Genomic DNA, 11,768 nt, shown 5'->3' with positions numbered 1-11,768 from the left:
AGAGCCACAGATACAGAATCTGTGTCATTCTTAGTGAAACACGCCATGGAATGAACATCAACCTTAAGTGAAAACAAACCTAAATTAGAAAGAAAGAAAGAAAGAAAGAGAAATAAACAGAAAGAGAAAAGGAAAGGGAAAAAGAAAGAGAGAAAGAGGGAGAAAGAAAGAAGGAAAGCAAGTAGGTGAGAAAGATAAGGAAAGAGAAAGAGAAAAAGAAAGAAAAAGGGAAAGAAGGAAAGAAAGAGAAACAAAGAAACAGAAAGATAAAAGGAAAGGGAAAAAGAAAGAGAGAAAGAGGGAGAAAGAAGGAAAGCAAGGAGGTGAGAAAGATAAAGAAGGAAAGAAAAAGAGAAAGACAAAAAGAAAAAGGGAAAGAAAGAAGGAAAGAAAGAAAGAAAGAAAGAAAGAAAGAAAGAAAGAAAGAAAGAAAGAAAGAAAGAAAGAAAGAAAGAAAGAAAGAAAGAGAAAGGAAAAGGAAGAATGAATGCTGAGCTAAGAAGCAAAAAACCTGGGTTCAATCTTCATCCCCTATACTTAGTAACCATATAAAACCACAGACAAGTCATTTCTCCCATCTGGGCCTTAGTTTGTGGGGGATTTGACTTGATGACCTCCAATGTCCATTCCAGCTCTTCTATTGTAAATTCTATCTTTCCAGGGCAGCTTAGTGGTGCAGTAGATAAAGCACCAGGTCTGGAGTCGGGAAGACCTGAGTTCAAATTCAGCCTCAGACACTTCCTAGCTGTGTGACCCTGGGCAAATCATTTCACCCTGTTTATCTCATTTTCCTCATGTGTAAAATGAGGTGAAGAAGGAAATGGCAAATCACTCTAGTATCTTTGCCTAGAAAACCCCAAATGGGGTCACAATAAGGTGGACACGACTGAAACGACTCAATAAGAAAAAAAGGGCCCTCCCAACTCTGACATTTTATGATCTAAGTCCCATCTAATTCTGACATTCTAGGTCCTAAGGTCTCTTCCACATCTGATATGCTGATGTTCTGTAAGTCTCCTTCTTAGTGGGCAATTTTATGGTGTTAACCCCATACCTCCCCAGCTCTGATATTCTATATCACGAAATCCCTTTCAACTGAGCTATTCTACATTCTAAGATCTTTTCACATTCCAACACTCTGTTTAAGATCTGACCCTCTGTGCTCTTCTGAGACTGTTGGGTTCCATGATGCACACCCAAAAATCACCATCGATTGCACATTTATATTAAAAAAGATGAGCCTTGGGTTTCCAGCAGAAGTTCGGCATCATTAAAGGAACTTTAGAATTCCCCAAAGGCAAGTCCCTCCAGCGTCCTTCTCCTATTTAATTCAGGATCTAACTTGTGGTCCATTGATGGCACTGTCCAAGATGTAAAAACATACTTACTGGTGAACATCGTGAGTGAGCTGTGCACTTAAAGGCATGCCATCACCTCGATAATTGGTACTCTTTATCCATCTGCCTTTTCCTGCATGTATACAGTTATCCCTTCCACATCTCAGAGGGAGGGGGGAAGTGCCCCTACAATCTGGAAAATCTGCATAACATTTTTGGCCCTCCCTTTGTACCAGGGAAGAAATCCAAATTATTATGGTATTCAAAGATAAAATATGGTCATATTATATAATATTCTATGTATATTTTATGTATTTCCAAGTTTCTAAACTTTTCTATGTCATCTGCAGCTTCCCCCAAACTCCCCCCAAATCCCCATTTAATTTCTTATGCAGGGGGCGGCTAGGTGGTGCAGTGGATAAATCACTGGTCCTGGATTCAGGAGTACCTGAGTTCAAATCCAGCCTCTGACACTTGATACTTACTAGCTGTGTGACCATGGGCAAGTCACTTAACCCCCATTGCCCCACAAAAAAAAAAAAAAAGAATTGAATAATTTCTTATGCCAACCCATCATATATTGAAAACATGATGGGGAAAGTTGTGACATGGAAGGGATAACTGTAGTTCAGCCATATCCTTGAGGACTTCGGAATTGTGTGCGAAAGAATGGGCGGTCTTTTCTAACTTGATGCAACGAGTCTCCCAAGGATGTCACCATCCCTAGGAAAGCCCTCTCCTTGTTGGACTCTGTGCTGGATCTCCTCTGTGACCACAACGAGCACCCTTGCGGGCTCTGTGCCTCCCTGTTTTATGGCTTGCTTGATATTAGGATCAGAGGGTCATTAAATAAGGTTATTTCTGTGTTTCCATCTCTTAAGAGACCCTGGCTAATATTTTTTTTTTTTAGTGAGGCAATTGGGGTTAAGTGACTTGCTCAGGGTCACACAGCTAGTAAGTGTTAAGTGTCTGAGGCCACATTTGAACACAGGTCCTCCTGATGCCAGGGCCGGTGCTCTATCCACTGCACCATCTAGCTGCCCCGACCCTGGCTAATTTTGATGTATGCCTGGGAGACTGACACCTTGTAGGAAGAACACCTTTAAGACAAGCTTTTGCTTTACCAAAGCGGTCCCTGATACAAATGTTAGCCCAGTGGGAGATTCTGTTCTTTCCATCTTTCAATCAGTTGTATGATGGTAAGGTTGTGCTTGGCAAAGCCTGCTTGGTGGTTGAGGAGAGATAAGTCCCTCCAGTGACCATTCTAAAGAGGGTGGAAGTCTGAGGCCCAGAGACCTCCTAGAGTGAACAACAGTTGTTGTTTTTTATCCTTTGTTTTTGAAGAGGACCATGATGTTGGAGAGGTGATGTCATGACTTGCAGTGAATTGGATTTAAGTGAGGGAGGGCCATGCAAAGTCACCAGCCTTACTTTCTCCTCCAGAGCCATCTGGGTCCAGTGGCAAGATATATATCAGGATGACTGGAGATGGCCCCAGATGTTTAAGGCAACTGGGATGAAGTGACTTGCCCAGGGTCACACAGCTAGTAAGTGAGGGGAGATGTGAACTCAGGTCCTCCTGACTCCAAGGCCAGTGTTCTATCCACTGCAGCGCCACCTAGCTGCCTAGGGTGAACAACAAGGTCATCCCAAAGCGGGATTGAGGGCCAGACCAGGGAGATGTCTTCTCCCTGAAACTTCCTTGATCTCCTTTCTCTCCTGATGCCCCCTCCTCCTCTCATTTTTATTTTCCTCTTAGTAAATTCTCTCTTGGCCTTTCACCCTGTGCCCTCCCTCCCCCACATCAAGCCATACAGAGTCCACACGTCAGTCCAATCAGAAGGTGGAGTGGAGGGGAAGGCAGTGAAGCAGCTGCCCCTGACATAGTCCTTGACCTTGCCTGTGATTTGGGGCTCTTTGGTACCAATCACAAGATCACATGACCTTTGATATGGGAAGCGTCTTAGAAATCAAGAATCTACCCCCCATTTCTTTTACAGAGGAGGAAACTGAGGCACCACCTTTGTCATCGAGAATTTGCCCAAGCTGAGCTGGTGCGTGTAGTCTGATGCCTGTTTGGGATGGGCACGACCTTACGACCTCAGTATCTCCCCTTCTGAGCCTTGCTTTGCTTCCCCTGTACATCCCACCTCTCCTTCCTCTCACAAAATTAGGAGGGAGGGTCAGTGGGCAGGGGTCTAAGTAACAGATGGTGGGAGGGGACTTCTTCACTCCTTTCCCTTTGTGCCCTGCCTAGAACCCCAGACTTCATGCCTTCCTCTCTGAGCTTTTTGCCCCTCTGCAAAAACTCCTGCCTTTTAGCTTTCTACCTTGTTTATGGAGAAAATTAGTAATCAGGAAATGTGAAGGGCTGATATTGAATTACCTTCTCATCAGGGTGAGAAGAGAAAGGAGAAGGGATGAGATCACTGGATCATACACTCCACAGGCCAGTTAGTCCCATACACCTTATTTTCCAGATGAAGAAACTGAGGCCCTGGGAGGGGGAGGGGACTTGTTCAGGGTCACACATACGATCCTAGACCTAGAGGTGAGGGGGAACTTAGAGACGATCCAGTCCCACCTCCTTGTTTTACAGAGGAGGAAACTGAGGCACAGGGAGGAGAATGGACTTGTCCAAGGTCACACTAGGCTCCTAGATCTAGAGCCAGAAGGGCCCTCAGAGGCCAGCTAGTCCAACTCAAGTGACCTGATCAAGAGCACACAGTTACTAAGCTATCAGGGTTGGAATAACCTAGAGCACTGAGTCTACCATTCGGGGCATGGGTTTATCTCTCTTCATCTGGAAAATGGGGATACTAATACTTAATTCCTTACCTCAAAGAACCATTGTGAGGAAAGTGTTTTGTAACTTACTCCATAACAATGAGCTACTCTTGGTATTATAGCTAAGACAAGCCTGGCAGCAGGACAAGGGGCTGGGCCCTAAATGGCCTGGGTAGAAGATATCAAGGACAGCTTTGTGTGGGAGCCTTGCAGAACTGACAGTGGGAGGGAGGCTGGGCCTGGAACTGAGGGCTGAGGCAGAATAGCAAGTCTCCCATGGACGTCACAATGGCACTAATCATAGATTGTTATGGATACAAGCAGAGTTCAAATCCGACCTCAGATGCTTGTTAGCTGTGTGACCCTGGGGAGGTCACTTACCCTCTCTGTGCATCAGTTTCCCTCTCTGTAAAATGGGGAAGGGGCAGCTAGGTGGCGCAGTGGATAGAGCACCGGCCCTGGAGTCAGGAGGACCTGAGTTCAAATCCGGCCTCAGACACTTAACACTTACTAGCTGTGTGACCTTGGGCAAGTCACTTAACCCCAATTGCCTCACTGAAAAAAAATAAAAATAAAACGGGGATAATGGTGGCACCTACCTCTCCTGATTGTTGTGAGGATCAAAAGAGATCACATTTATCAGGTGCTTTGCAAACCTTCCAGTACTATATGAATACACGCTATCATTTAAATCAAAATTACAAGTGACCTAGCAGATGATGGAAAGATGTGATATAATGGAATAAGTACTAGGATAGGACTTAGGAGATCTGGGCTTGGATCCAAACCTGACCACTCACTAGCTATGTGACCTTCAGTGTACCTCAGTTTCCCTCTCTGCAAAATGAACAGGTTGGACTAGACGGCTTCTGAAGGCCATTCTATAGGGTTCTAAAGGAGGGTTCCTACATGTGTCTTTGGGCAAGCCCCTTCTCCTTGGGCCTCAGTTTTCCCCACCTAGAAACTGAGGGGATTGAACTAGGGGACTTCTAAGTTCCTGTTGAGCTTGAAATTCCTGCAGTCCTTTAATGTGTGGCACACAAGGTAGGCGGCAGCATATCACCAGTGATGTCTTAGAAAGCAAAAAGTTCCATGCAAGACAGCATACAAGAAATATAGGATTGTGGGAAAGGAGGTGAGGCAGTCATGATGGAAGAGTGAGGGATGACAACAAATGTGCTGTCCAAAGAGGCAAATGAAGGTGGAGTCACTTTGAGGGATTCATGGCAAAACATGGCTCTGAGTGGCTCAGGGTGAACAGGAAGTACCCACATCACTGAGATCAGATACTGGAAGAAGGGAAGCAGAGTACCACACCATGAGAGATCATTGGGATCGACTCAATAGACTTCCAAAGCTCTCTCATTAACAAACCTTTATTGAGCACCAACAATGTGCTGGGCAGTGAGGAGAGCCCATCTCTGCCCAGTGTCCTAGTCATCGCAATTCAACACCCTGTCCTGGAGGCCCAAAGAAATATGGAGGGACAGTCTATATCGCTAGTCCCCTGCCTGCCAAACCTGGCACTGGTGTTTCTTTGTATTGTCAGGATGGGGAGATAGGGAGGCCTAACACTGAGAGCAAAACTAGCACCTACAATAGCAACTTTCTATGCTAAAAAGCCGATTCTCCCAGAAACCCCAGGTCCCATTGGCCAGGAACTAAGGGGTCTGCATCAGGAGATGGGATGGGGCAGGGAAGGGATGCAGCAGAGGTACAAACAGCAGTGGATTGGGGAGGACCCTTCCTATCTCTGAGAGGGAGGAAGGGAAGGCAGGCCAAGCCAGGCCAGTGGCAGCAGGGCCCACTGGCTCCCCACCCGGCACCATCATCCTCAGCAGCTGGGTTTTCCATTCTCTTGTATCTCTAATTCATCGGAGCGGCTCCCACACAGAAGCCGGGCGTAGTCACTGTTGGCCTGGGTGATGATCTGGTAATCCTGGACCCCAGTAGGATCGTCGTGATACTCATTCTTAAGGGCCCTGGTGTGGGCGGCTACCTCTGCTGTGCCCTCTGAGTAGATGGCGACCCTGGGCACATCTCCTGTACTCATCCTGTAGCCAACAACAGCCAAGGTAGAGAAGGGAATAGAGGGGAAGAAGGGGTTTAGGGAGAGCTGGGAAGGGATGAGAACAGGACCCAGGATCCCTCAGCCTGAGGCCTTTCCTCTTCTTTCCTATCTATAAAATGGAGAAAAATCTACTCACAATGTTGTGCACAAGGTCACACAAAGGACCCTAGGCCAGCAGGGCCCTCAGAGGTCACCTAATCTGACCCCCTAATTTTACAGAGGGGGAAACTAAGGCCCAGAGAGGGGAAGGGACTTGTCCAAGGTCACACAAAGGACCCTAGGTCCGGAACTGGCAGGGCTCTCAGAGGCTACTCAATCGGACCCCCTCATTTTACAGAGTTCCCCCTCGGTAGGGGGAGGCCCAGAGAGGAGAAAGGACCTGAAAGATCACAGACAGGATCCTGGAGCTGGAGCTGGAAAGAACCTCAGGGGCCTTCTAGTCCAACCCCCTCATTTTACAGAGGGGGGAAACTGAGGCTCAGAGAGAGGGACTTGCTCAAGTCAAGCAGGTCAAGTCAGAGGGGCAATTTGAAGCTAAGTCCTCAGACAACAAAGGCAGTGGTCTTTCCACTCTACCTTCAAGTATTTAAGTGATTTAAAAGTGAGTGATCTCCTGGGCAAGTCACTTAACCCTCATTGCTCCACCAAAAAAAAAAAAAAAAAGGGAATGATTTAAAAAATGAGCCATTATTTGCTCAATGAAAAAGCCAACCTCTGAGATCCCTTTCAGTTATGACTCCAGTGTTCTCATTATTACAGGTCTTCCTGACCCTGATGACAGCCTCAAGTTGCGACATCTCAGCTGCCTCCTGGCTCTGGGTTCAGATCCTGTCTCTGACACATCCTGGTTGTGTGACCCTGGGTAAGTTGCTTAACCTCTCGTTGTTCTAGGCAGATCTCTAAGAAGGTGGCTATTTTTACTGACAGAGGGAGTTCCCTCCTCCAGGAATTCCCTTTGTCAATGAGATCCCAGGTCCACTCCCTGCCTCCCCAACCTCCATCCCAGTTTCTGTCAGGGGTCTCCCCATCCTCCTAGTCACTTAGGTTCACAGCCTCAGTTACCCTCGATCCTTTCCCCTCCGTCACCCCCTTCCATTTTCAATCAGTTGCCCAACGTTGTCCATTTCCACCTCTACAACCTCCCTTGTCCTTGTCTCTGTCTCCATAACACATAACTACCGACCCAGGTCATGTCCTCGTCACCTCTCCTTACTATAGTCTCCTAACTGGTTTCCCTACCTCTAGTTTCTCCCTACTCCCCATCCTCTCCATCCCTGACACAGCCACCAAATTTGCCAATCAGGCCACTTCCCCTCTCAACAAACATCAGTAGCTCCTTCTTGCCTCTAGGATAAAGGCCTTTAGAGACAGTTCACAATCTAGTTCCAGGCTACTATACATTCCCCTTCTTCATTTGCTCTCCAGTCCAGACGGGCTCATCTACGTTGCCATTTCCCATCTCCATGCCCCCCTCTGTGATACCAACTTCCTCATTTCTTCCTCATAGAATCCCTCGGTTTTTTCAAGGGCCATCTTAAATCCCAACTCCTACCAGGGGCCCTCCTCCACCTTGGGAATGTTGCTCATCTATTTTGTACAAACTCGTCTTGTTCCTCTCAATAGTACATAAGCATTTTCATCTTGGATCCCCCGTGTCCAATATCACAACTGGTACACAGTAGGTGCCTAAGAAATGATTAGTGACTAAATGAGCTATTTTCTCATCCCCAGAAGGGGAGTTGGGAGACCTAGGCTCGGTTCCCAGCTGGGTCACTTCTAGGTTGTAGAATCACTTCTGAATCCTAGTTTCTGTCTCCACAAAATAAGGACATCCAAGCAGATGGTCTCTCAAGCTCTCAAGTCTGTGACCCTTCAAATGAAACCTAGGCCTGGTCTGCCCTAATGTCTGCCAGCCAGTCCCTAGGAGACCGATGAGTGGGGAGGGAAGGAAGGGAAGAATCTCACCTGGCCACTTCATAGGTGTGCTCTGTAAAAGAAGACAAAGTGTCAGGATCGAGACAGGTCTGGGCACGACTCATGGGGCAGGCACTGGGAGGTTGGGGGAGGGCATCTCCCCTCTCAGTCCAAGTAGGGAGGGGCTTAGGGAGCATCTGGGAGAAGGAAGAGGGGGACAAATCTGAGCCCACAAGCCCCCTGCCCATCCAGCCCTATCACTGCAGAATTTCTAGAAAACCCTTGATGCTTTACAAAGTACTTTGCCCCCATTCAAGAGTGACTATTCCCATTTTGCAGATGAGGAAAGAGGTTCTGAGGAGAAAAAGGACTACACAGCAAGTTAGTGGCATAATGCCTGCCTTTCAACCCAGTACCCTTCCCATTCTATTAGGTTGTCTCAGTGAAGTGACCCTGAATAAGTCACTTTCCTCTAAGCCTCGGTTTCCCCATCTGTAAAATGGGGATAATCCTAGTTCCACTGTTTGCCCCACAGGGTTGTCGTGTGGCTCAGTTCAATAGCAGGTGCTTTGTAATGGGCAGCAGAGAGCAAGACACCACTGCTATGGAGGGCCCAGAGAAGCTACCTCTCACTCCATTCCTACCTCAGCCATCTCCTCCAGGTACTTCTTGGGCCAAGCCCACAGAAGACTGTGTGATCCTGAGCAAGTCATCTGACCTCCATAAAATGAGGTGACTGGACCAAGTTGTCTGGGTCTCAAATTCTATGACTGAGTCACAGAATTTCTGAGTTGGAAGGAACCCTCAGAGGCCTTATCTGAGCAGGAATCCCTTTCACAGCAACCCCAGCAGGCAGTTTCCATTTGAATACCTCTAGTGATGGGGAACTCATTTCATCCCAAGGCAGCCCATTCCACAGTTGGACACCTCTAATTGTTATGGTTTATCCTGACACACTCAGCACGGTCCTGGCACCTTCTGGGGCCAAGGAGAACACATTTTTACTGAGGGAGTGGATACTTAGTGTCCATTAGGAATCGATAAATTCATTTAAACTCTAGGAGACAGAAGCCAAATTTAGGAATTCAGTAAATTTTCTAGTTTTTGAGAAGAGAAAATCCAAGTTGGGGGTGGGGGGTAGGGGTGGGAGAAGAGACATTTCCCTTGGGTCATTGACTCTTGACAGAAAGGTGTAAGACACACTCCCTGACTGCCTTCAGGGAGCACCTAGTCTAGTCCAAGAAATAAGACTCACACATCTGAAAATATAATTAACCATATAAGACTTCAACAACAATAATACCAGCAATGCTTGAAGACAATGAGAGCCAAACCTTAGCAGAGGGCATAGGAAGGGCCATAGGAAGAGAGAGAAATGGAAAAGGCAGGAAGGGGTCATATCTAGAACCTGAGTCTGGTCTTTATCCAAGGTTCTCAAAGTGAGCATCACTAGGAAGGCCACAAAGTTTTGAATTCGAAGTTGTTGTAGATAGAAGAAAATGTATAAATAAGTGTGGGTAATATAAACCTTGTTCTCCCACCACACCAAACTGTAAGTACAGTATCTGGAAAATAAGTAGAACTCGCCTATTACTCATACGCCCTACACATACACACCAACTTCAAAATGGGTCAGACCCTGAACTAGCAAAGAACTGGGTAAAACAGCTGTTTTTTTCTTATTGAGGGGAAACTGCGTATGTGAGAGGCTCCTGATTCTCCCCCAGAGTTGCCAATCTAAACATTTGGTGCGCCTTGGTTCCTCCTGTCGAAGAATATCGTGCCATGAGAAAGAACAAATTTGGGAATCAGTGATGTTTTCTTTGTGGAGTCGCTGGTGGTGGTTGAGTGGGAGAATGGCATGATGAAAAGCAAGTTTGCTTTGGGAAAGTCAGAGGAGGGGAAGAACACTGGGCATGGTTAGTGGAAATAGAGGGAGGAGGGAGGATCTGTGCTAGACTTATGCATGGAGGGGATATGGAAGTAGGGAAAGAAGGGGAAAGGACATTTCAGCAGGAGAGAGCAATGGGGACCATTTGTGTGTAGATGATAGTCTGATTAGAGCACAGGGTGCAGGAAGGGGAGTAGGATTAAAAAATTTGGAGGGGCAGCTAGGTGGCACAGTGGATAGAGCACTGGCCCTGGAGTCAGGAGTACCTGAGTTCAAATCCGGCCTCAGACACTTAACACTTACTAGCTGTGTGACCCTGGGCAAGTCACTTAACCCCAACTGCCTCACTAAAAAAAAAAAACCAAAAAAAAAATTTGGAGCATTTTTTAGGCCGGATGGTCTCTGAAATAGTGGTGGGGAAAAGGGACGCCTCTTTGTTTTACCCCTGTGCTTATTGGAAAAATTTTCATTATTTTACCATTGTGGATAATTTTAGCTGTTGGCTTAAAAATATATACTTCTGATCCTATTATTTGTCTGCCTCAGTTTCCTCAACTGTAAAATGGGGATAATAATAGCACCTACATTTCAGGGTTATTGTGAAGACCAAAATTCGATAATATCTGTAAAGTACCTAGCACAATATCTGGCACATAGTAGGTGTTTATCTAAATGCTGATGCCTTTTCCTTCCCCTTTCGTGCCTATAAATTTTAGGATTTTTACCATAGGTGAGTGTTGTTTCTCATCAAAGGCCATTTTGCATCTAGTGGTATAATCATATTATTATTACTATTATTATTATTTGCAGGGAAATGAGGATTAAGTGACTTGCTCAGGGTCACACAGCTAGTAAGTCTCTGAGGCTGGATTTGAACTCAGGTCCTCCTGAACCCAAGGGCCAGTGCTTTATCCACTGCACCACCTAGCTGCTCCCATAATCATATAATTTTTAAATTATTTTCCAAATTTTGAACCATCCTAGAATCACTGATATAAATACAACTAGGTTAGAAGTTTAGAAAAGAAGAGACCAAAGCATGGTGGGACTTGAATACCAGACTGATGAGCTTGGACTTTATCCTGAAGGTAATGGAGAATCAATGAAAGTTATAGAGCATGGGGATGGTGTGATATTATTGCTGTTTTGCCAGACTGACTTGAACAGCTCCGCAATCCCTTTTACTCTGGCCCTGCAAGGGTAAGTGTGAGCCAGGCTGTTGTGGGAGGGGAGGTAGGACCAGAAGAAGGAACAGGTGCTTCTGATGTGAAAACACAGAGCAGGACTGGACCCTCCACGAAGGGTTGTCCTTTCTCCTCCCCAGCCTCCTCCAAAGGCTCCATGGTGCCGACCAACAACAAAAATGCTATTTCCCATATCAAGCACCAATGGCCAACAGGCTAAAGTCTAGATTTCACAGCTCAGTTTTCAATTTCTCTCTGCTTTGTACCTGATACTCCAGTCAAACTGGTTTCTTGCTAATTCATAGGTTCATAGACTTAGAGCTTGAAGGGACCTTAAAAGTCATCAAGTCCATCTTACAGAGAAGGAAACCGAGATCCAGAAATTATAAATAACTTGCCCGGGATCCCTGAGTCCAGTTATTCCTGACTCTAAGAACTGTATTCTAACCACTGCCCCACACTGCCTAGAAATGCCTCTGATCCCTCCCTCCTCCTGTATCATGGCTTTAGAGTAGAAGGTACCATCGAAGGTTACTCAGTCCATTTTCCTCATTTTACAGATAGAGAAATGAGACTTGTAGAGG

General features: G+C 46.2%; 1 protein-coding gene across 2 annotated transcripts in view; it reads right to left on the bottom strand.

Annotated features, from left to right (window-relative positions):
- Window positions 1–5,482: 5,482 nt before the first annotated feature.
- Window positions 5,483–11,768, bottom strand: part of VSIG4 (V-set and immunoglobulin domain containing 4) — a 42,337-nt gene continuing 36,051 nt past the window's right edge. For both annotated transcript variants that reach the window (XM_043974946.1, XM_043974947.1), the window contains 2 exons: window positions 8,161–8,182; window positions 5,483–6,178 (listed from right to left, as the gene is read on the bottom strand). In XM_043974946.1, the coding sequence (XP_043830881.1) occupies window positions 5,959–6,178; window positions 8,161–8,182 (242 nt within the window). In that variant the 3' untranslated portion in view covers window positions 5,483–5,958. The remainder of the gene's footprint in view (window positions 6,179–8,160; window positions 8,183–11,768) is intronic.

This window comes from Dromiciops gliroides, chromosome X (genome assembly GCF_019393635.1).
Source record: "Dromiciops gliroides isolate mDroGli1 chromosome X, mDroGli1.pri, whole genome shotgun sequence".
Classification (NCBI taxonomy): Eukaryota; Metazoa; Chordata; class Mammalia; order Microbiotheria; family Microbiotheriidae; genus Dromiciops; species Dromiciops gliroides.
Note: the sequence above shows the minus strand (reverse complement) of the source record. Positions and strands in the feature narration are given on the sequence as shown.